General features: G+C 38.0%; 1 protein-coding gene across 1 annotated transcript in view; it reads left to right on the forward strand.

Annotated features, from left to right (window-relative positions):
• SEMA3A (semaphorin 3A) overlaps positions 1 to 23144 on the forward strand; it is a 165897-nt gene that overhangs the window by 61853 nt on the left and 80900 nt on the right. The window contains exon 5 of the mRNA XM_058021922.1: positions 5848 to 5967. Within this exon, the coding sequence (XP_057877905.1) occupies positions 5848 to 5967 (120 nt within the window). The remainder of the gene's footprint in view (positions 1 to 5847; positions 5968 to 23144) is intronic.

Here is a 23144-nt window from a genome sequence, read left to right on the forward strand (position 1 = left end):
CGAAGGACGTAACTTCCAGGCTTCTGGAGAAGAGATAATTACTGGAAACTCATAAAACCCACCTAAATTCTGTTTTAATTTTCATACGCGGAGCAGATGTTTTGACAGATGGATGGACTTTATTTTTGTAACTGTCCGGGAAAAGTCTGCATAACACAGCCTAATCAGTGTTACATATCTTTACTGTTTGTTTTTCAGTCTTTCTGCATTTGGCTCTTATTCTTTTGGTTGCAGACATTTTCTGTGTAATTTATTTTTTCAGGCTAATCTCTCTCTGCATAAGCCCTTCTATCAACTCGATATATAAATATCAGAAAACTCTTAAAAAATAAATCTGTATGTTTGGTTTGTAAGTCAGATACATTGATCTTCATATAGTGGGTGCCTTTCTGGAAAACCTAATTAACACTTTATCTCCTCTTCAAGACAGGCCCTCTGCCCTTATAGCTGCTATAGAATTTGGAATTGAAATTTTTAGTTTCCATACCTGTCCAGGCACACTGGACCTCTTTGACTTTAATTCACACTTCGAATATAATTGACAATCTAATAATTCCTTAACTTGTTTTACAAGTAAGACTTCAGCACAGGAGAATTTGCAGCTGAGGTAGTGCTGTGGCTGCATTACCATAGTATGGTGCAGATTCTTTTAGCCACTTTCATTCCAATAAATCATCAGCGTGGGACTGAGGATCTGAACCCCACAACTTCCTCAGTCTAGTCTAGAGGAAGTGTAAAAAGGTTTATGGTGCCTGAAATTCAATCCCTTTTCTCACTCAGGAATGCCCAGTGGATTTTTGGGGCACGCTCTCTCAGGTGGCCAAACGTACCTGTAACTCCCAGAGGCAAGGTAGAATGGTTTCAGTTGGATACCCTGGTGCATTTATGCACCAAACTAACCCCAGGAAACCTGTGGGAGCTGCTTGGGCTTTGGTGAAGGTTATGGTACTTATTCCTTCAAACAAAGAAGCAAACTGGGTTGTGCCTGAGGTTTGTGGTGCCTGCTTCAGCTACTGCACATGTCACCATTTCTTTGGCCATCCGTTGTAGGCTGTTGGCCATCATGCCATCACAACTGTTTGCAGACACAGATCCAGCAGATCCAGTCATACACATGAAATAGTAACTGTTGAAGAATTTCTCTGTGTCAGAAAAGAGAAGAAGACTTTGCAGGCTGTGCTAGAAGGTCTCAGATGTGATTTAGGGATTTAGTTTCTTGGATTTTAAGATAGCCGCACTTCTGTACAAGGCCAAAGGCAGAACTTACAGCTCTTGTGGAAACCTTAGAGCATTTATTGAAACATAAATGAAGATTAATCCTCTCCAGGGGTAGGCAGATAAATGAATGGGTATTTTTGAGGACTGCAGTAACTCCCACATGATGTACCTAATTTTCCCTTTGAATATCTACTTCAAACATTCTATGCCATATGCAAGCACTCATGCTTTCTGCTGTATTTATGTATATATAAACTCAACCTTTAGGGCATAAACCAGTGTTTAGCTTCATATAGACAAGAAAGGTTTCCTAGTATTAAACTACTGACTATAATGAACAAGATTATTAGAAGCAAGAATTTATAATGAGTCACTGTGATAATCCCAGTGCTCCTCTTCTTTAACGTTTATTTTCATAACTCATCCAAGTAATACTTTCCTGCCTAAAGAGAACTTATCAAACCTTGCATTAATTTGTATCCACATTATTAGGCTAAAAGTATTTAAACTCCTACAACACCCTGCTCTTGGGTTTGAAAAAAAACTTATTTCCACATGGAAAAGAATATTTAAAATCTGCTTTTCTTTCTTCATCTGCTTTACTTGACAAAGAACAATATCCAAAGGGTATAGATATGTCCAGAATATATTCCCTTTGAACAACATCCCTTTCTTGGGGAAAATAAAAATGGATACAGAAGCACTGGGTGGCTGGATTCACACACGGCCCAGTGTTGAACTTCCCTGAGAATTTTTTCCTCTCAGCTTCTGCCTCTGGGTTATCTCCTCTTCCTCTGGTGGATTACTTCCTCTGGGTTACTTCCTCTTCCTTTCTCCTGCCTGCTGTATTTTGTATTTTCTCCTGCCTGCTGTATTTTGTGAGACACTGCCTGCCTTTCGTCGCCTTTGTCTCCCTCGCAGTGCCTTGGGCTCTGCATTCCTGCCGTGCAATGCCTGGCCCTGCTGGCACAGACCTCCCCTCCATCAATCCAGAGCTATCCCGGGGTCTGGCACTGGTGCCGAGTGGGGCAAGCCCAGCTGGAGACGCCCAAGGCATGCCAGGCTCCAGCCAAGGGGGCTGGGGAGCTGCTTTGTGGTGGGCTTGATGTAGCCACCAGTGTGGGGACCAGCAGAGCTGCCTGCCAGGCTTCACAAGCAATGGGGCCTGAATGCCACTGAATTTGTCCTGTGAGAGCAGGAATGGGGAAGCACAATGGGAATGGGATTGGGAGTCAGTCGCCCAAGTCTCACATGGAGGCAGACCCAAACTGCATTCAGTGCACACGCACTTTCCCTGATCCCTTCTTTGGCATACCCATGTGCTGAGACTTAGAGTCTCTGCAGGTCATTCAAAACTGTTAAAGTTGGTTTATTACAGGTTTGTGGGAAGCTTTTTTGTCCCAGAGTCACATAAACCAGGAAAACCGAATACTCACCAAAGCAAACTCTTGCTAAGTTCAGAATATCAAAGGAGCAGATATGACATTTCCACACATAATGGTGTACCTGTGCAGCTGTGCTAGAGCACAGTTGGACAAAGGAAGGAGCCTGAGATGGAAATCAATGTGCCTCTTGCTATTGTTCCAGGGAGAATAGCACCGTCTCCCAGGCAGGGCAGAAACTTCACTTTGAACTTCCTGAGTTGACAAGGGCTTAAATCAGAGCTGTAACTTTACTTTGATGTCATTTATTGTAGTTTAATACCCCTCTTTATTTATTTTTTTACTACCATGTAAAATATATAAAGAAACCTAATCTGGTAGAGAGGTGTATGAGAATTTACCGAATAGACCTTAATGGTTCCTTTATGCAGCTATAAAACAGAGGGGAGCTACAAGAGCAGTCTGAACTGGACTAGGAACTTTAAATTTTATATGAATTTATTCGTCATAGTCAAAGGTTTATTGCTGTAGGTATTTACCTTCCCCATTGTTTAACTGGATTGTGTATTTCTCAGATACCTAAGGTAGAAAACACACTGTACAGGGAATTGGGAGAGCTTGAAAAGAAGGATGAATAAGCTAAATCTGCTTTTGGAAATGCATTGTAAATTTGAAGTCACTTGACTGATGTTTACTCATTCACACTACTATCAGTCCTGAATATTGGATGTTCAAACATGGCTATGATAGGGTTAATCCACCTTCTCCCACAGGCTGATCTGGAATAATTCAGTGAAGGTGGTGATAGAACTTTTCTCAATTTCATCTGCAGCAATCAAAGAAGACTGCTGCCCCTAATCCAAGTAGGGTTTTTCCATCCCACCTTTACAGCATTAGCCATCTAATACCTTCTTGCTGTGTGTTACAGACAAGCTGAACAGCCTCAGTGAGGGTGGTGTTAACAGCACCAAGGCTGTGTGTTCAGTCCCCCTGTGGGCCATTCACTGAGGAGCTGGACCTGATGATCCCTGTGGGTCCCTTCCAACTCAGAATATTCTGTGATTATGTGATTCTGAGTGCATATACACTCACAGGTGCTGTGTTGCTGTAAATCAGAGTAATTCCTCTGAAACCAGCACAATTTATTCACACTGGCTCTTGGTCCAGCCCATCCACTCACAGCATTTTGTCTGTGGCCACCAGCCTCTAACATTTCATGTTCTTCAGGTAGGTAGTTTTAACAGCTTTAGTAAAGGATAATAGTGCACCATAAAGACATTTTTAAAATTATGATACATTAAACCTGATGAGGCAAAGCACTGTCTTAGAGAAACAGTGTTGGTTTTATATCAAGCCAGATACAACTTTTAAGTGAGAAATTTCTGATTTATTTAATAATGCACACACATCATTACTCAGTTTTAAATTATATGGAGTCAAAGTCAGATGCTCCATCTGAAACACAGAATGCCAGAATTCAAGAAAGGATCTATTTCAACTTTGTTAATGTTAAATGAATTTGGGGTATTTGTCCATTTTACTCTTGTAGGCATTGAATTTTTAATACACTTTCATGGGTTATCCATATTTCTTTCACTTAAAACAGCAAAGAATAACAGCATTAATAAAATATATAAACATATCTTTTTATGATTTATGCCCAGTATTTGCTTAGTACTCTACCATATGACAGTGGAAAGAAGTCTGTGGATAAACATAAATATAATAAATGTATGCTCATGCTTATACTTGTGTGTGGGAAGAATAAGAATGGTCCAGAAATTCTGTGTGTTTTCATTAAGAAAGGTCAGAATGAAAAGAATTAAGAGTAACATCGATCTCTATTTCTTTCAATTTCCTGTTGGATTACCTTAACTATCTCTATGTTTTCCCTTCCATCTCTGTTGAAAAGATAACAGCAGTAAGTCAGGGCTGCAGTAAGATCCTGGATGCTTTTCTCTGGGTGCTCTTTTTAATACATGGCCGTTATCTGTTATGCAAATATACAATAAAATTGTAAGAGCCATGTCATTCCAGCACAGCCCTTTGTGTGAGGCAGGGAATCAGTGTTTCATCTGTGTAAGTTCATTGCTTCTCCCTGTGCAGGCCTAGGGCATGCCTCAAACTGCACATGCATTTTCCTGGCAGAGCCTTTATTTTGTGTTTGGGAGTACCTGGTTTAATTAGCCAGTGAGTTACAGAGAGGGAGGATGCCAGCCAAGGAGATTTCTGTGGGTGCAGTAGCTCAGGTGGTGCTTCCATGGGCTCTTGTCTGCTTGGACAGGCAGAGTTGAGCAGTGTATCAAAACTCATCAAGTACACAGAGAAAAATATTCCTTATCTTCAACACAGATTTTACTGGAAATACTTAATTCCGTTGTTCTCATTTTCCTTATGTTTGAAGTCCATTTTTTTCACCTGTGTCACTAGACTGACTTGCAGGCATTGACATATTTCTTTTCTATATCAGACCAGATTGAAATAAAAATATTAAACTAATGGAAAAATTTGTCATCTTGACTATCCATTTTAATAACATTAGGCAATAATAATGACAGTTTTGTTAACAGGTAACAGATAATGTTTGTACTAGGGACTTTTAGTAATGCTATTAAGCTTTTATTTGCTGAGAACTAGAATAACTCATGATGGATAATTTACTTAGGAATAAAGTATAAAGTCCAGGTCTTGCAAAGCTTGTATTCTAGGGGTTGTAATGTATTCATGTGTGTAAGACTGGCCCATAGAAACAGGCAGTGGGAGTGAGGCAGCATTCATATGATTGTTAAAAATGCTATATCAATGACTTGGTTTTCATCAGCTCCTTCCATCTGGCCCATTTTTCTTCTAATTGTTACTTAATTGAATACAAGCAAACAGTTGGTCCATTTTTCTTCATTATTTCATTCTGACACATTTCTATAAATGGGTTTTGTCTTGAAAACACAGCAATAGAATAAATTACAAAGATGAAGCATGTCTGAAACAAAAACTAAGATTTTTTTTCTGTAATCTTTTCTTCGGGGTTGGATGCTTTATTAAATAGCAACCAAAGATATTTAAATGAGAAATTAAATCAGGCTATTTATTAAATGCTTAGCAGTAAACAATCTTATGAACAGCATGAAATGATCACACTTTACAAATCTGTTCATTCAGCCACGTCTATCTCTAACACAGAAGAGCTCCCATTAGTCAGAATCACTGAATTAACTCTATGAATATTTTTTTCTCATTTTCTTTGCAGAGAGAATGTGCTAATTTCATCAAGGTGCTCAAGGCTTACAACCAAACCCACCTGTATGCTTGTGGAACAGGGGCTTTTCATCCAGTCTGCACCTATATTGAAGTTGGAAGCCATCCTGAGGTAAGCTATTATAAAACAATATTTTTCTTTTTGCTCTTTTTAATCTTTGTTGGTGTTTAGCCATGATCTCTTCCTGCCAAAATGCATTCCCACTAGTTTCTGTGGCTTGGGAAGCAGATCTGGTAAGACCTGCTCCTGAATCAGGTGCTGACGTGCTGATTGATAAATCACAGCAGTATCTCTCACTTTTCTGCCCTGCACAGCATCTCATCCCCTAGGGGATTAAATAAGTATAAGTAAGCCCATTCTACCTGGCCCATGAAGTTAAAAAGCTATAGTTTTTTTGTAATTGAGACAAATACCAGATATAAGAGGGGTAGTTCAGCCACTGCGTTTATTCTGGGCCCAACACTGGTTTTAGTTTCCTCCCAGTCACTACAGTCTGACACCACCTCAGCTTTCTCTCAGCTGAGAATTAAAAAAGTGTCACACCTTCATAAATCCTCCTTCTCAGGTTTGTCCTAACACACTGGCAGTTTTTCATATGTCACCTAGGTTTGTTTTCCTTAGTTTTTAGTGAAAAATAAATCACTCTCTTTTCGCCCATTTCTTTAATCTCTTCCTGATTTTTGCTTAGTATTGCAGAATTCTTGCAGTAGCCCTTGTACCATTTTCTCAGTGATCATCATAAATAGATAAGTGGGATCTTCCCTGGTAAAAAGCAGACTCAGTCAAAGGAAGCCATGGGACTAGACTGGTTTTCATGGCTGAAGATTTGACTGTAATATCTCTGTGCTGCCCTTCAATACTTTTTCTCTCTAGCTCAGCCTCTCTTTTATTTTTCTGTTTATTATGTAATATAAATTAGTCTCCTGTACTGTGTTTCTGTCTGGCTTACATGAGTATTGCTCAATGGACTGTTTCAGTTTAGCAGTCAGACTCCTGATGTGCTTTCAGCATTTATGGATGTGTTTTACCAGTGAATCCATAATTGTGTTACTTGTAGCTTCTGTGATCTTCAAAAAAACAGCTCTTTCAAGTTACCTTACGCCTTTGCAATTCAGGTTTGCAGATTTCCTTGGAAATAAAGACATCATTGTTGAATGAATGATGACTATTTCTTCTCACAGAAAAATTAACAGAGCCTTTGAGTGTTGACTTCATAGTCTGGGAACTATTTTTCCCTATGAAAATGTCTTTTGATATTTGAAACATAAATCTTTAAAATGTCCTAAGAACAAGGTTTTGAAGGGATAAGGGAGCTGCTGAGCAGAAAGGGTTTTGTTCATATTCTTTAATGCTTTATTACAATGCATTCTTGGCAATTAGTAATTGTCTCTTGACCACACACAGTATGTCATTGCTTACTGCATTAAACAGATTCTCTGCTTCCTGAGATCCATTTGGGAATTGGTAGACATATTAATTAACTCTAGTTCCGTAAGATGTGTGTCAATCAATCCTTGGCTATCTGCCAGGGGAATCTATCTGCACAGAGATAGCTCCTATGAGGTCATTTACTTCTACATTTGGCTGGTTTATTGCTGTACCATAAAACTAACACACACTTTATCAAGGATTTATAGAAAGGATGATCAGAGATGAGAGGCCAGATCTAACCTTGGTTTAACATTCTGGGTTTTTAAAGTCTTGAATCAGTGATGTGTTTGGCCCTAAAGTGAAAGAGGAGTCTTGTTTAAGCTTCTTTTTAGCAGTTCCTAGTTACAAACAAAATGTGATTTTTTTTTTGAGGGGGGGTTGATTTTTTTCTTTTAAATTTTTGGGGTTTTTTTTTCATTTATGCAGTAAGTTTGTAAGTCTCCTTTAGCCTGATTATTCTCATGACCCTTATTTTCTTTTTCGCAAATGAGGGAAATCAGGATTGTGTTTATCTGAATTGCCTTGAACACTATTGGCTTTTGTTTTCCTTCTCATACTTCAAATATGAGTGAAATCATCTTCACCTGTCTTTCCAGTGGCACAAGTTTCTGTGTCCTCTGAACAGCTGTGCAGGAGGGTTTAGTGCTGTCTCAGGTCAGGTCTGCCCATGCAGAGAGAAGGTGAGGCAGGCAGGATGCAGTGTACCCAGCTCTTCTTGGGCTTTGACAAATCTAACAGTCAGCCTGGGTTCTGTCCCTTGAAAGGGTGAAAATCACATTAGTAAATTAATTTATTAGATCTGCAGTGAAAAATAGTCTGTCCTTTCTCTCAGCTAGAGCCTGCTCCTTCCTCTCCCATACCACCTAGCCAGGAATTTCAAATGTGCTTCTTCTGTGGGAGATGAGGAAGAGGAGGGTGCTTGATTGACAGCAGCTATTAGAGACACCATGAATGAGGGGGATACAATCTTAACCCCTGCACCCCTGCACACTGCATCTGTGAGAGCCAGATGGTTTATGTTCTCATGTCAGACAGCAGCACTGGACGTGTCAAAGGGCCATTGCTTCCGTATCATGTAGAGTTTGTACCTCCCCAGCATACTAAGGAAGGTAATAGTATCAGCAGAGACAAGCAGTTGATTATGAGTTAAAAATTGCCATCTAAAATACTTCCTGAAGATTTCTTGTCTGCCACAACACTTGTGGAAAATTAACTGATTTCACCATCTGCTTATTTATTTTTCAAGCACTTACAAAGGTAAATGTGAACTGATTAGGGGAATAGTCAGGCAATGTACCTACTCTCTAGTATGACTGCTTGTTTATCTGAGCTCTGAATGTAACCCACCTGCCTGAATCCAAAGAAGAGAAAATCAGTGTGTGTGCCAAACTGGAGAGGGTGGAGAAGTGAAATTTAAAGAAAAGAGTGTCATGTGATAGAGGAGATTCTGGAAGCAATTGGAGTAGGCTGCAGGAAGCTGGAACATGGTACAATTTTTATGACTGGGGAAAGGAAATAAATTACTTTGTGTGACAGTCATAAAGTAATGGGAATATGAATTGTTATATCTGCTGAATATGTCTTTGATATGAAGCAGTGTATCACAGCCCCATTCCATACCTGAAGAAAATAATTTCTGGTGATGGAACTAGACAGGTTTAATTGAGTCTGATGAAGTACAGTATCAGAAGTAATAATAAAAAGCTAAAAGGATATGAACGGCATGCTGTGCATCTGATTAAAAATGATGTGCACAAATGTATACAACCTAATATGTTGTGAATTACACCGCAGTCTGAGGAGTAAAGCAGACTAATCTTTGCTTAAATCCATTCCAGATGTGTAAGCTGAATAACCACAGTATTTAGAGGGAAGAATAAAGTTAATGTTTCAATAGGCTTTAAGCACGTAAGCCATGAGGAAGCAGGAAAGAACATATTTAGAGAGAACATAGTGTGTGGATATGCAGAAAATACCTGAGGGCAGCCAAATGTAAAGCTTGATATCATCCATTTTATGTGCATGAGTCTAGGGGAGATGACCTAACACAGACACCTACACAAACTTCAGGGATCTGGGCTTGGGCAATATGTGGCATTCTGTCCTTACAATGCAATATAATACAAGAAACCAATTACCAGACAAAGCAAGAAAGTGATTAGTAAAGCTGTGTTTTGCACCCACTGACTTCTGAGGAAACAGGGCTGGATGTGTAGGAGTGTTGTGCTTAACGGTTGCAAAATTAAACAAGTCGGATCTGTGCTGGAAAGGAGCAAATCCAACTGCAGGGAGACACAGAGGTGCCTTAAACCCCCTAGAAAATCACAACAGGATGCAGAATGCACCTGCCCATGCGTGCCTGAGCAGGGGGAAGGAGCCCTGCTCCCTTTCCCCGGGGCTCCCTTTGGGGCAGTTTGAGTGAACCAGCAGGGAACAGTCCTGTTTCAGTAAGAACAGGATTTTCCATTTACTTAACCCTTACACACAGGTGGAGGTGTACAGAATGCCCTATAGTACCTTTTTTTTTTTTTTTTTTTAATGCTCAGACAGGCATTGCAAGAGCTTTACAAAATTGTTTGCCAGATCCTCAGCAGGAATACATTAGGGTTTCTTCAGCAGAGGTAAATCGCTAAGTGCTGTCTGAAGAACTAAACCAGCTTCTTTTATTGTCTCCTAATTCCAAATTTCTTGTCATTGTCCAACAGATTAAAACTCATTTTTAACTGCATGAATTCAAAAGATCTGGGATTACTTTACTTGCAGGTTATTTCTCAATCAATAAAGAAGGTTTAAATTCAGTTTAGATTTATGATGTACATAAAACATTAAGTTATTGCATATGAAGTTATAGAATGCTACCACCTGTAACATATTTGCTTTTTCCGGACTCTGTGTATTTTAAAAATCTTTGGTTCAGCTCATAAAATTTTGCTGAAATATACTTTCCACTCTTTTTTATCCCTTCTTTTCTTCATATTAGAAAGAGGTCCAGAGTGCATTTCCTAAGTAATGGACATCTTGTTCTGACACATTAATGCGTCTATCAGTTTGTCTCTCTGGATATATTGTATATATTTATAGTGATGGAAGAGCATTTTTTTCCTGAAATAATGACTTTGAAGAAACACACTAGCTGAAGGATCAATGCTGCTGCTGGTACTAATCATGGTGTGTTTATCTAATGCAAAAAATCAGGGTGAAACATTGATTTCAGTAGTAGTAGATGTGGCATAAATTAGCCTAATTTCATTGAAGACAGCAGACCTGTGTCAGTTTATGTCAGTCAAGATTCTGAGCTGTGGTTTTTAAGTGAAACATTACAGCAAATGGTTTTTTAAGTTAAAAATCACCTGAGGCTAGCTTTCTTTCCATCTAATTAACTGTACCTTTATATGGTATTTATATGCTTATATAGAGAAAGTATGAAGGAAAAGGATACTGTTAAAGGATTATTTTCATTTGAGTTTGAACTGTTATGTGTGACACACTCGTTCTAAGCATCACAATAATTACAGAGAAATACCATTAAAAGATGATCTGCTTTACAGACTGCAATAGTCTTCTTTAGTTCACAGGTGCCTTAACCTTTCAAACTTCCAGATATCCTGTTACTATAGTACAGGAAAACAAAACTGAAGAGACAGAAGGCACAGTCTTAGAGCACTTCTTTCCATTGCATGAGTAATTTTACCGCGGAGAAAAAGAAAACATCTCTTAGATCTTTAAAGGCTGATGTACTTCACCTTGTGTCATAAAAAGCTGAGAAGTGATTTCTGCCATACAGGGAAGTCCCAGGCACCAGAACATTTTGCTTGTGCTGATGTTCTTGTCTGTGGAAGATGGCAGGTAACAGGGTAATCAGTGCTAGGCACAAATCTGTCCAGGCACCTCACAGGATCAGTGGCCAAAATCACAAAGCAAAGGGGCTGGATTCCCCTGGAATCTGTAAACCATCACTCCTGCTGCTCCTCATGACATTGATTTCCAGTCCCTTAGACTACCCTCTGTGAAAGTGCTTCACACAAAATCAGGCTCTTCACACATGTACAGTTTACCTCCACTTGTTAAAAGAGAATAAATCTTGTCATAGCTATCTCCATCCTAGCACATTTTAACTATATAGTTTTATATACAGTTATATGTAGCTATGTATAGCGCATTATTCTTTTTCCAAGCCATAATTCATTATGGCATTGTTTGGGAAGGGATGTGATATGATGACTTTTCAATGACCAAATTTAACATTTCAAAGAGGAGTAGAGGGAAAGGGCAGCGAACATGACAGTCCTTTCTCATATGAAAATCTAAGGTCTAAAAAATATTTCAGGATGTGTTGCCAGAAGCTCTCCATGTTTTTAAGCACCATCATGAAGTACACATTTCTCACAGGCTGAGTGCTACGTCCCAGAATGGCACCTCTTGTTACGTTTGTCATGTGATAAAGTTTCAGAAGTAGAAGGTCACCATAAAGAAGTAACCTGATTCCCATTTAAAAGTCTTTTCGAAAAACTCCATAAACCCCTTTGTAAACAAATATTAATCAGGTTCATGGTTAAATGCTATTATTTATGAAGGCCTGTCTTTGAATACACTGCAGATCTCCTTTGACTTTAGCTGTATTTTGAACTCTTGCTTTGCTAAAAAAGAAGTTAAACCAGGAAAACTCAGATTTTTCAAAACTTCATCCTGTCATCCCCAAGCAAAATATATTTCCAATAAACATTTATTTCCAGAGCAGACCCTTTAAAGTAGGACTGTTAGGCTTTATGCGATAATTTAGCTGTCGGAATAGTTTAATTTATGAAGTAAACTTTTCTCAACTGAATAGCACACGTGGAAGCAATGGCTGACATCTTTCCTACCCTGCACTGTTGGGAAAGTCTACACAGCTGCAGTGGATATTTCATCCTCAGCAAGGTGGAACACTAAAACCAAAAATTTTGAATTTTTTTTCCCCCCCAGGTACCTTATTTGTCAAGATAAGGATCTATTTTTCAATAAAAATGATAATGCATACTAAACTGTTAATGTAAAAAACACAACGAAAGTATGATAAATTAAATATGTAGCCACTGTTTTTTATCCTGGTATATTCAATTAAGGAGGATGTGCCTTTTTGACAGCTGAATGCTTGACAACTAGGTGATCCATTTGACCTCCCATTTTCCTATTTAAAAGTGTATTTGTAAGAATGGGGATATTCCAAATCATAAGTATGCAAAAGATGTGGCTATGTATCTTAAAATTCAGATGCGGTACAAATACCATTTTTGGAAGTAAAGTATTTAGCAGAGGGGTCATGCTTTAATCACTGACAGGAAATATGAACATTGTAGGTTTTCAGCTGTCATTTAATGCATCCAGTCCTGCCCTTGCGTATTCATAATTACATCTAAGTAATTTGGAATATATTTATGTCTAAAGTGACAAAGTCAGTAATTATGTCTGCGACTCACTCTGAGATTTACAGGTTGAACATTTTCATGCAGGATATGAAATCAAGTTTTAAACTAACACAAGTGGGAACAGTGTGGTGGCTATTTTATTTCTTCACCTTTATTCCTCAGACTATATGGCTGAGGGTAAAATGGAAGCATGGTTCTTTAGTGAGTCATACTGAGGAGAGGTATAAGATATGATGAAAAACAGAACAAAGACATGGAATTTACAATAGCAAGGGCCATTTGTTGCACAGCAGAAACCACTAATGAAACTCTAATCACTATTCAAGTCTGATCATTTCAGCTATTCAGCAACTAACTTTGTTTAGGACTTGATAAATATGTCCAAATTGGTATGGCAGACCTCCCAGTTTATTCTTAAGAAACCGAGCCAAGCCAAACCAAACTGAAAAAAGAACTCCCGAACAATATTATTTTAATATTACTTTATACAGATTTTTAAGGAAAATGTAAGTGGAAGTCACTGTGCAGGTGATGTTCCAGCATTCTAGAGTTTGTTTTTATTTGAAACAAGTAAAATTCTGAAATGAGGGAGAAATAATAAGGATATGGTCTGGAGACAGTGTTGGTGTTTCCGTGGATCTGGTCTGGTCTCTACAGGTATGCAGTGGCACAAAAGGAAGCTTGGAGCTGGCAAGATACTGCATCTTGTCCTGCACTGTTGGAAAAAAAACAAGTCTAACAAAGAAATTGATAACATATAGTGTTTTTTTAGGTTTTCCCAATACAGAAAGGGTCCGGTGTGAGTAATAGTGTCAAATTTGAACCCCCAGCTGCCTAATGAGAGGAATCTCTGCAGCAGAAAGCTTCCAGTGGGATAACTGAGGAGACCATTGTTCTCTCCCTGTCCATGGCTTTCGTCCTTGGTGGCGGAGCAGTGCTGGTTGATTACAGTGGAGAGCTGTACACAGCGTGCCACAGCTGAATGGCTTCCATGAATAAGAAACCAAAGCCAGTCCACACATTCATTAGGTTCAAAGACATAAGTCTCAGAACTGTGGGAAAACTGTTGTTTATGTTGCTGCAGGGGAGAAAAAAAGACTGAGATAGAGGGAGACCTCCATGGAAGTAAATTTGCGGAGGGGAGCGTGCGCATGTGCACATGCAGAACCACTGGGTGGACTTTCACTGATACCACATGTGATGTCTTGTTGTGTGAGTCCATGTCCTAAAACCACGGGTAACTTTGGATATGCTCAGATAATGAGTGATTCAACTTAAAGACCCTCTTAGGATCTGGGTTTAATTTACTCTTTTAAATTATGGGGTGCTTTTTTCTAGAATTATTTGTCTTCAGTGGAGCTGCCTATGACTTGCACTGGGGTAGCTGAAACTGAGGTGCACTTTTCATAGTCACAGGGGAAAAATGCTTTAATTTCTAGCATTGTTAGAGGGATTACTCAGAACTTTGTGACTACTTTAAGGAAATTAATTTTAGCGATGACTACTAGAGGAGCTGAAAATACACCCACTGTTTGCATTTGGATGTTCATTATTTCTCCTATCACTTAAAGGATGCTATGATGAATTATTTGTTCCCATAATGTAAATATTTCTACTTACACATGGTTACCTTACTTTACCATGAGATGATACAGTTTTCCTAATTCATTACAGACACAGATTGTACTTTTAAGAGGTATGGCAATCATATTAAGATGTTGATCCAATTTTCTGGGTGGGAATATTATGTTGGCTCATCAACAGAGCCTATAATGTTTCTAGTAACACAGAAGTTCAGCATTTGGGTCTTGTTAGAGTAACAATTGAAAACATTAACCCAACTTCACAGTCAAGCAACATATGCAAAATTTCATCCACACACCTCCTGAAACAAAAGACAAGTATGGTCAAATCCTTTGATCTCTTGACCAATATGGGCGAGAAAAAAATAAAATAACAAACCACCATCTGTTGGGAAACCAATGTAATAAAAACAGTGGAAAGCCAGCTTACAGTATAGACTAACCTAATTGAGGAAATGACTTATAAATACAATTATTTCTTGATTTAGAGGCACAGAAGGAAACAAAACTGAAAGAAGGAGTTACCGAGCTCAGGTTTGGCTAGATGAGCATCAAAGCAGCATTATTCATTGTGGGATTCACATCACAAGGCTCCAGTTGACGGGGGCTGACCTTATGAAGGAGAATCATAAATGTGATTTCTGCCACTGAAGGAAGTGACTGCATTATGTTTGTGGCTCAGTACCAGCATCTTGTCAAATAATCTGTAAACAGCCAAGGTCACAATGCAGCAGGTTGTAGCTGTGGCTGATGCTCCACATACAGACCACAGTGCTGTGAAATGCTGAACAGCAAACTAGCCAGTTATATTAAATACTCAGACATGAGAATCTAATGAAGGCCTTATTGGTGAAGTAATTTCACTGGTCTTTGCACAAAATTTTCTGATAGCTGGCATGCTGTAGAGTGCCTTTCAGGCATTTTTTTTAAAGTCTGTGGGATATATTTAACTCTCAGAGACATGTGAGTCTGCAAGCACTGCCTTTTCCCATGCTTTCAGACCAACCTAATATTCATAGTTTCTGCATGTTACATTATATGAGTTAAATAGTACACTGGCAAGGTGACTGCAGTTAGGCCCAGGAAGGGCCCAGGGAGGCTGAGAATGGCCATGGCTCAGCCTGCTCAGCAGTGATGGAGAGGTTCATGCCTGATCTCCTCAAAACCTGTTTCTGATGTTGCTTCTGACCGCAAGACTCTTGATTCAGAATTCCCAAAAACCACGGAATTTCCCCAAATGAAAAATGAGAAGACTCATGGATTTTTCCAAACAGCTTTCAAACAGATTCAGGAAAGAAAAAGTCACTTTTTACAATGGCAGGCCTCCTTGGTGTGCTTTCAAGTCCCTTGGACTTCTCTTTCTTTCACCAGCAGTTGGCATGACAGAAGTGGCTTTTCCACAATGATGAAATCTTACCTCTTTTTTAATAGAAAGCAAAGCAAGTACAGGTGAAGCTGCTATTTCTCTGAGTAAACAGCAGGACACAAGTATTTCCAGCAGTTGCCTGGTGGAACAGGAAATAATTGCTCTTCTCCTGCTATCTCGACCATCCTCACTTTTATTTACAGACTCATGCTGATATTAAAAAAGCTTTCAAAATACTTTCCAGATGCTTCCTTATCTTTAAAAGATTCTAAAACTGAGTCTCTTCTCTTCTACTCTGTTATACAAGGACTGTCTTAAATTTGTTGCCATCTAAATTAATTTAAATAATAAAATTCCACTGCTCCATAGTTCAGTAAGAAAACAGTACTTATTTGACTAGTAGTTAGTACTTTCCTTCCTAAGGAAAAAAATTACTGAATCATGTGAGAAAGTGAATAAGAATTAATCCCATATATGCCAGACACAGAGAGAAGATGGCTGGAAGAAGAAGGATCTCTGCAAAACAAGAGAAGATATAATTTACCCATGGTACACTTTGTAACTTTGCTAAATACCCTTACAAAGTATAAAGAATATGTTTCTTTGCCAGTATGCACACAACCTTTCATCTTTTTTGCATTGTATGTTTTACTGGCATATGATCACACAAATAAACTAACAGTCAGTTATGTCAAGATCTCGAAAGTCTTATAAGAGAAAAAAATCCTTCATCCTACTTTAAACAATGCTCTTGTGAGTACAGACACCACGTACAGGGACGTGTGCTTGATTGCTGCAATGCTACCTCAGAGCAGGAAGAAAATGCAGTTTAAGGAACAGGTCGTGGCTTTGACAGACACTGTGTTTTGTGCAGGGAAGGAACATGGGACTGTGCACAGATTTATCTAAAAATAACAGATACAAAAGGAGTGTATAGATATAAATAATTATCTCCCTTTTACATTAGTCCATAAAGCTTCTGCCGTGAAGAGTTAATCAATTTACTGCTGAAATGCTGTGGGAGATCAAGAGTAGTTGTGAAACAGGCAGTGTTTTAAATATTTATGTCTGTCCCATATGCCTACAGCTTGTGATGCTGGAAATCAGACTAAGTGATTGCAGCAACTCTTTCTGTTCTCAAAAATCTAAGAATAAACCCACTGGAAGTCACTTAGAAAAATAATTGTTTACTCTTCCATTCATGCTGAATTCCTGCTTACATATCTTGTAACAACTTGTTTTCTGTTTATGGCCCTTGGTAAGTCTGGAAATGTGCTGGTTTCTCTTGGAGCATGAACCATATAGAATCTCTGCATCTTCCCTCAGACCCTGTTCCTGTGAGGGAAGTGTTCTGTGCCCTTCTGTTCCTCCCTTCACCTCTCCCTCGTTCATGTAAGAGAAATAATGTAATGAGTATGACCTGACTCAGATGAAAGACATGCCTCTGGCTCGTTCATGCCTCTGTGGACTCGCAGTAAATTAGTTTATTTCCTAAGTAACTCATTTCGTTGGAAAAGGGTGAGTAACTTTGCAACATTTCTCAGGAACTCAAGGAAACACTAGTTAATGCCTCCTTTTTCTTTCTCTTCAGCTTCTGTGTTACTTGCTGTAGACAATTCACATATGGTTATTTTAATTTTTTTCCCAGAAAAAAGCTTTATTTGTAAAAATATTTTTTTCTGTAGCTTAGTGAGTCAGAAAATGTGAGAAACATTTGGATGAAAAAAACAGTCACCGTTGGAAAACTTAGCTAAAAAGAAGTATTGTGCAGAATAAATAAATGTTATCATGATGAATTCACGCCTGTTAGAATTGGTGATGAGTTGCTATGTCATCTAATCTATTTTAATTTGTGTACATTTGCAGTCATCTACGAAGTCTGGACTGTCTTCTCACCTGTAGTGATATAAATCACAACTAGTGATTCTTGCAGTGCAGCATTAATTTGCATCTTAATTATTTCAGTTTCAAATATTGCACTGCTAATCGTGGTTGTACACATTGTCCATCCCTAAGCAATTTCCCATTTGGAGCTCAAATCAGCTAGGTCCAGAAGAACTGTCTGTATGATTCTATATAGTTTAGTTAAGAAATGCTTCCTGATTTTTGAAAATCTATGGATTCCTCCAAGTTGCAACATGGTCACACTCAGATATATTAATAAATGTTTGCAAGTACACAATCAGATGAGAACACAATACTCTCCATTAATGAAATATGATCCATAATGAATCTTGCATGGGAGTGCTAATAACTACCTTTGGGTTAAAGTGCTCAGATGTCACAGTATAACAAAATCTGTCTTAGATGTGTATCGTTATGGCAAGTAATTAAAGGTTACTTAGCTGTTAAATGGTTACCTTGGAGGAATCCTTCACTAACAGGGCTTCAAGCATGCCTTCACAGTGAAATTAATTAAGTAAATTAAATATCAGCCTTGTAGTAATTATTATATATGCAGAATATCAGGCATATAAGTGTATAATATTATTGGTCAGAGGACTTTAAGATGTATCCATTTGCTGTTAAGCATAAAACAGTTTTGGTTGTTCTTACATGTAGAATAAAGCTGGTGCATGTTAAGAACAGTGACAAGACTGATGAAGAGAAATGGAATGTCAGAATTATCACAGTGATGTTCCATGTGCTGCATAAGTGAAAGCTCAAGTAGCAGCATTCTGATTAGAGAAGTATTAAAATTCACTTGGTCTTTTTCACACCTCTGCTGCTGCATGTAGTTAAAACCTGGTACCAAATGACTTGAGTTTTGCTAACAGCTCACTCTGACTCATCACAAGGATGCTTTCAGGGATTACTAAGTTGCTGCCTTCTTCTGTGTTTAATGTAAACCACACCAGAAAAGTTGAGCAAGCAGTTTGATGTGGATATAAACATTTTTTGTCACCTCTTAAAGTAGAAATATGACATGGACCACATCAGTGACAGATTTTGACTTAAAAAATAGTTTCTTAGTATTATGTAAACTGGCAATGACAAATACAAATAAAGTACAGTCTGTTTTTTATTCTTTGTTTAAAGAGAAACAATCCACTAGATAAATAGATCCTTCATCTGAGACCTTTTCATATGTAAGCAGGAAGATGTAAAGTTCAGATCTCTGCTGTCCTCCTGAAACATTGGCTTTGCTCCAGGCAAGGACATTATTAACATACCTTAAGTTTACTCTTTAAATGTTTTGCCCAAGTATGTCTTCTGATGAAACCGAAAAGAAATAAAAAAAGAAATATGTGTTGTACTACAGAGAACTTTACTCACGACAGCACATAAAATATTAGCAGCAGGAAAGGAAACATGAAAAATTTGTGATGGAAATCTGGGGATTTTTTCATGTTCTGATATTTTTGGTTTTCTTATGGCAGTGAGATAATTAACAGTGGTGGCACCTCCTTATTGATGATAAGGAAAACTGCTGCACATTTTGGTGGAGGATGACAACAGTGTTAGGGGATCTTCTCCAGTTCTCAGGCTTCTGCCCAGGGCAAGTCCCTTGGCCTTAATTGGTTTTGCTCTCTGCAATTTAGATTTCTTAAAAGTTGAAGCTTCAGTCATTGTCATGTGAAAATGGTCTTGTATCCCCGGGCCAAAAAGGGTCCCCAGAGAAGATAACTAGAGGTGGGGGAACTGTTTGTCCTCCAGATAATCTTTAGATGCCCCTCTGCACACTTATGGGCCAAGCCTACACAAAGTTATCATATGTAGGAGTGAAAAGAAGGTCTTAACACTCAGATTCTCATAGAATTGGTCAGTTCTCTGTGCTGTAGCTTCTCAGATAATACAGAATTTTACCTCTAAGGGACAGTAAAATATAATGATTGATTCAAACTTGGAGACAGTTTTTGAAGGAGGATTAGAAAACAAACAGTGTAAGAGAGGAGGGGAATCAGAAAACAAACAGTGTAAGAGAGGAAGATTATCTTCCAGTGAGTTCTTTTGCTTTGAGAGGTTTTTTGTTGTTTTAGTTTTTTTTTTTTCTTTAATTACGAACCAGTAAGTGTGTAATCAGAAAAACAAATGGCATTGATTACTTTTTCAAAGCAGTGGCTCTGATCATTTCATCTATACTTCCAGCTTGTTTGAAATATGGAACCAGCATAAAAGCTGAAAGCATTTGCCATTTGTATAGATCAAGATTACTCTGTGTAGCCAGTGTTTACTTACAAGCTTGCAAAGGATTTCATAAGGGATATTTGTGCACCTACAATACAAACCATGTGTCAAACAGCAGAAAACTGCAGAGCAATAGCACTGGGTTTTTCCTCTTTACTTAATCCAAGTTTCATTTTTTGTTTGTCTAAGCATCAATGGTCATGAAGGTGATATATCAACAATAGTCATGGTGGCATATTTAATTTAATTATAGCTGGTTGAGGTTCTTAACTTCATTTACTCTGAATAACAATTTATTTTATTCTGTGTTAACAAACCTTTCTGTTTAAGCATTTCATCATATTTTATTATAAGAAACAGGGATCTCATTTCAGTATTTAAGTGTGGGAGTAATGAAAAAGTAAGTCTTCATCAACTTACTGTTGCTGTACCAAGGGTCAAGAACAAATCCCTTGAAGTGATTCGAATATAGTCTAGACCATTAATTTTTATTCCTAACTAAAAATCTGTGAAATTTACACTGAATTTGGAATATGGAAAGATTTGGCATCATTTATCATAAAATGGTTCGGGTTTTGGATGGGGTCTTAAATATCATCTGGTTCCAACCCCCATGCCATGGCACCTTCCATTGGACCAAGATTCCCATTCAACCTGACCTGGAAAGGAAATTAACATTTAATTGCTATTTAACATAGAAAAAGGCCACATTATTCCAACAGGTATAGTATAATAGTCAATGATTCAGACTCAAGTACAAGATTTAGGTATTCTCTTGAAGACTGGTGGGGATAAACAGAAAATCAATGGGTAAAGTTGACTTCATTTAACCTCCCTCAAGAAAGGAAACTAAAAAATGAGAGTTTGGACAACGAAGTGGAAGCTTTGATAGTGAAAGAGCTTTGTACATGACTTTAGCCTTGTCCATAAGGAAACTTGTGAATGTCTCACGGAATTCAGTGTAAATCCCTGCACAGGCATTCTCATTTCAGTTAAAGTAGCATTTCAGATCTGGTCTTAGCTGCCTGAAAGTAAGCTGAAAATAAGCTGCTCTTAAACTGAGCTCACTGTGGCACAGAGTGCATGTGTTTACTGGAATCTCATTACATTCAAACATAGGAATACAAGTCTGCAGATTAGTGCTTGCCCTGAAAAGGCTGTTTAGCCTTTCAAAGGATTTTGCAGGAAAGCAAGCTGGAATACAAGCCCTTTCTGCTTGTCAGTTGTAGGTTTGTGGATTTGGCTTTTATTTCTTTGTGCAAATGTGTTTTCATACAGACAGTGAAAAGCCATGACCCTCTGTAAAAAGGATTACCTCGAAGGGAGATAGTAAGACTACAGTGCAAAGGATGGTTAATGCAGAAATGCTAAATCTTGCTGTACAAAGATTATAGCACAATAAATTTTTTAACTCAAGGTACTTTCCTGACATTATAAAAACAGTCACATATCAGAATCACAAAATAAAAGTCTACAAGAGAGGGCTAAAAGAAAATAAAGGAAAATATCTGCTATTTTTTTGGTAAAAAGATGATACAGAATCCCTTAAAAATGTGTTTTCTTTTTACTGACATTGTAGCAAGTAGTTTAGATAACATATAGTGACTTAGATATTATTTTTACAATCAGTGTATTTCATGGGGTATTAAAGATAATAAATAAGAAAATACTTTAAAACAGATAATAGAAGAACATAAAGAAAGCTGAATGTTTCAGTTGCTTACAAAAAGCCTGGCATTTTACTTATATGGAGCAATGACCCACTGCCACATGACCCATTTGAATAAGAGAAATCAAATCCCAATGCAGAATTATTTCTTTGGTGGAAAAGTTCCCAAAAAGAAGATGGGTGTTTTTTAAACTTATACCTAGAATTTTTTTCTTTTTTTGTTTGTCTGAGTAGTAAGCAGTATGGTCAGAAAAAAATCCAGAATAAACCCTTCTAAAATTTCCTGAAGAGATAAAAGCAAAATACTTTGGGGCTAACAAGGATTCAATTGCTGCAAGACTTAAACTGGAGCAGTAGTTAAATAACTGGGGTGAGTCCCCCAAGCTTCCCTACCTTCTTTTTTGTCTTTTGGCACTGCTGCTTCTAAATCACTTGGTCTCCTACAGGCTCTCAAGACTAAAGTAAATTTCCAAAAAAAAGGGTGTGATAAACTGCAACAGCAGCTGCAGCTGCACCCAAAGTCTCTTCCTAAAAAGCAGAAATTATGTTGTAGTAGAAGCCAGTTTGTTGAACAGAGGGGGAAAAAAAGGGTGGATTTGAAGGTTTGTGCTTAATGTAAGGAGGATTCTAAGTGGAGTAGCCATCTGGGAAGAGGTGAGATGAGATTTAACAAAAAGCATTAATAACTACCACTCACATTGCATAGGTAAATGAATGAAACTGAATTTAATTGCAATAGCTAAAATATCAGATTATTTCATTAAAAAGAGATTGCAATATCTTTTTCAAGATATTTAGGTGAACAATTGGAAACCATGAATATGAAAGCTGCATATTTGCTTTTAAAGTTGCCTTTAAAGCTGAAACACTGATGCACTGTCATCACTGGCTACTTTTTGTTTTCTGTGGAGCTAGCATTAGGCTTTATGTGCCAATGTCAAATTAGAGCACTAATTACCTCTGCAGTTGTGTCCAGGAAGGTGCTTTTATATAAAGCAGTATCAAGAGCTCATTCAGAAGGAAATTTGAGTGAATTATTTCAATGTTTTCAGGGAGATTGCTCACATATGTAAAGTAAAACTGATACTGACAATTTTCAGCATTTAGATGCTTCAAAAGAACAGTTTAGTTTTGAGTTTTATAGGCTCTCCATGGGCAGCATCACAGGCAGGACACTGAACAGCAAAAGGAGAGGGATTTGGGGTTGCCTTACGTGCCAGAGAACACAGGTCATGAAATGGAGGGAAAAAGACAGTGAGAAAGATGAATAGATGGCAGCAGGGAAGTATGTTGGAGGATTGAAGGTTGTTTCAGATTTTGTTCTTTCCTTATGCTAAGGCAATTTATTCCCTACAGACTTAGATTACATCTTATTTCACAGGGTAGAAGTCATTTTACCTGATTTAATTCACCTGAAACATACTCAGTTCATCCAGCCTTATCCTTAGGCAATGTGGAGAATTCTGCATCTTCAGAAACAGTGCTTGTCCCTCTCATCTACCATAGCACCTGAGATCTTAATGAAATTGAAATAATAAAATAAAATGAGTCAGGCACTCAGAAGCAGTGCATTTCAGAAAAGTTCCTGAATATTGATTTATATTTCTCTGAACCACAAGGAATAAAATTATACATATTGGATCCAAGATGGGAACTCAGGAAGCAGTATGAAATTTCAGTTACAATTTAATTGTGCAATACTTGAG

This window comes from Melospiza georgiana, chromosome 4, assembly GCF_028018845.1.
Source record: "Melospiza georgiana isolate bMelGeo1 chromosome 4, bMelGeo1.pri, whole genome shotgun sequence".
Taxonomy (NCBI): Eukaryota; Metazoa; Chordata; class Aves; order Passeriformes; family Passerellidae; genus Melospiza; species Melospiza georgiana.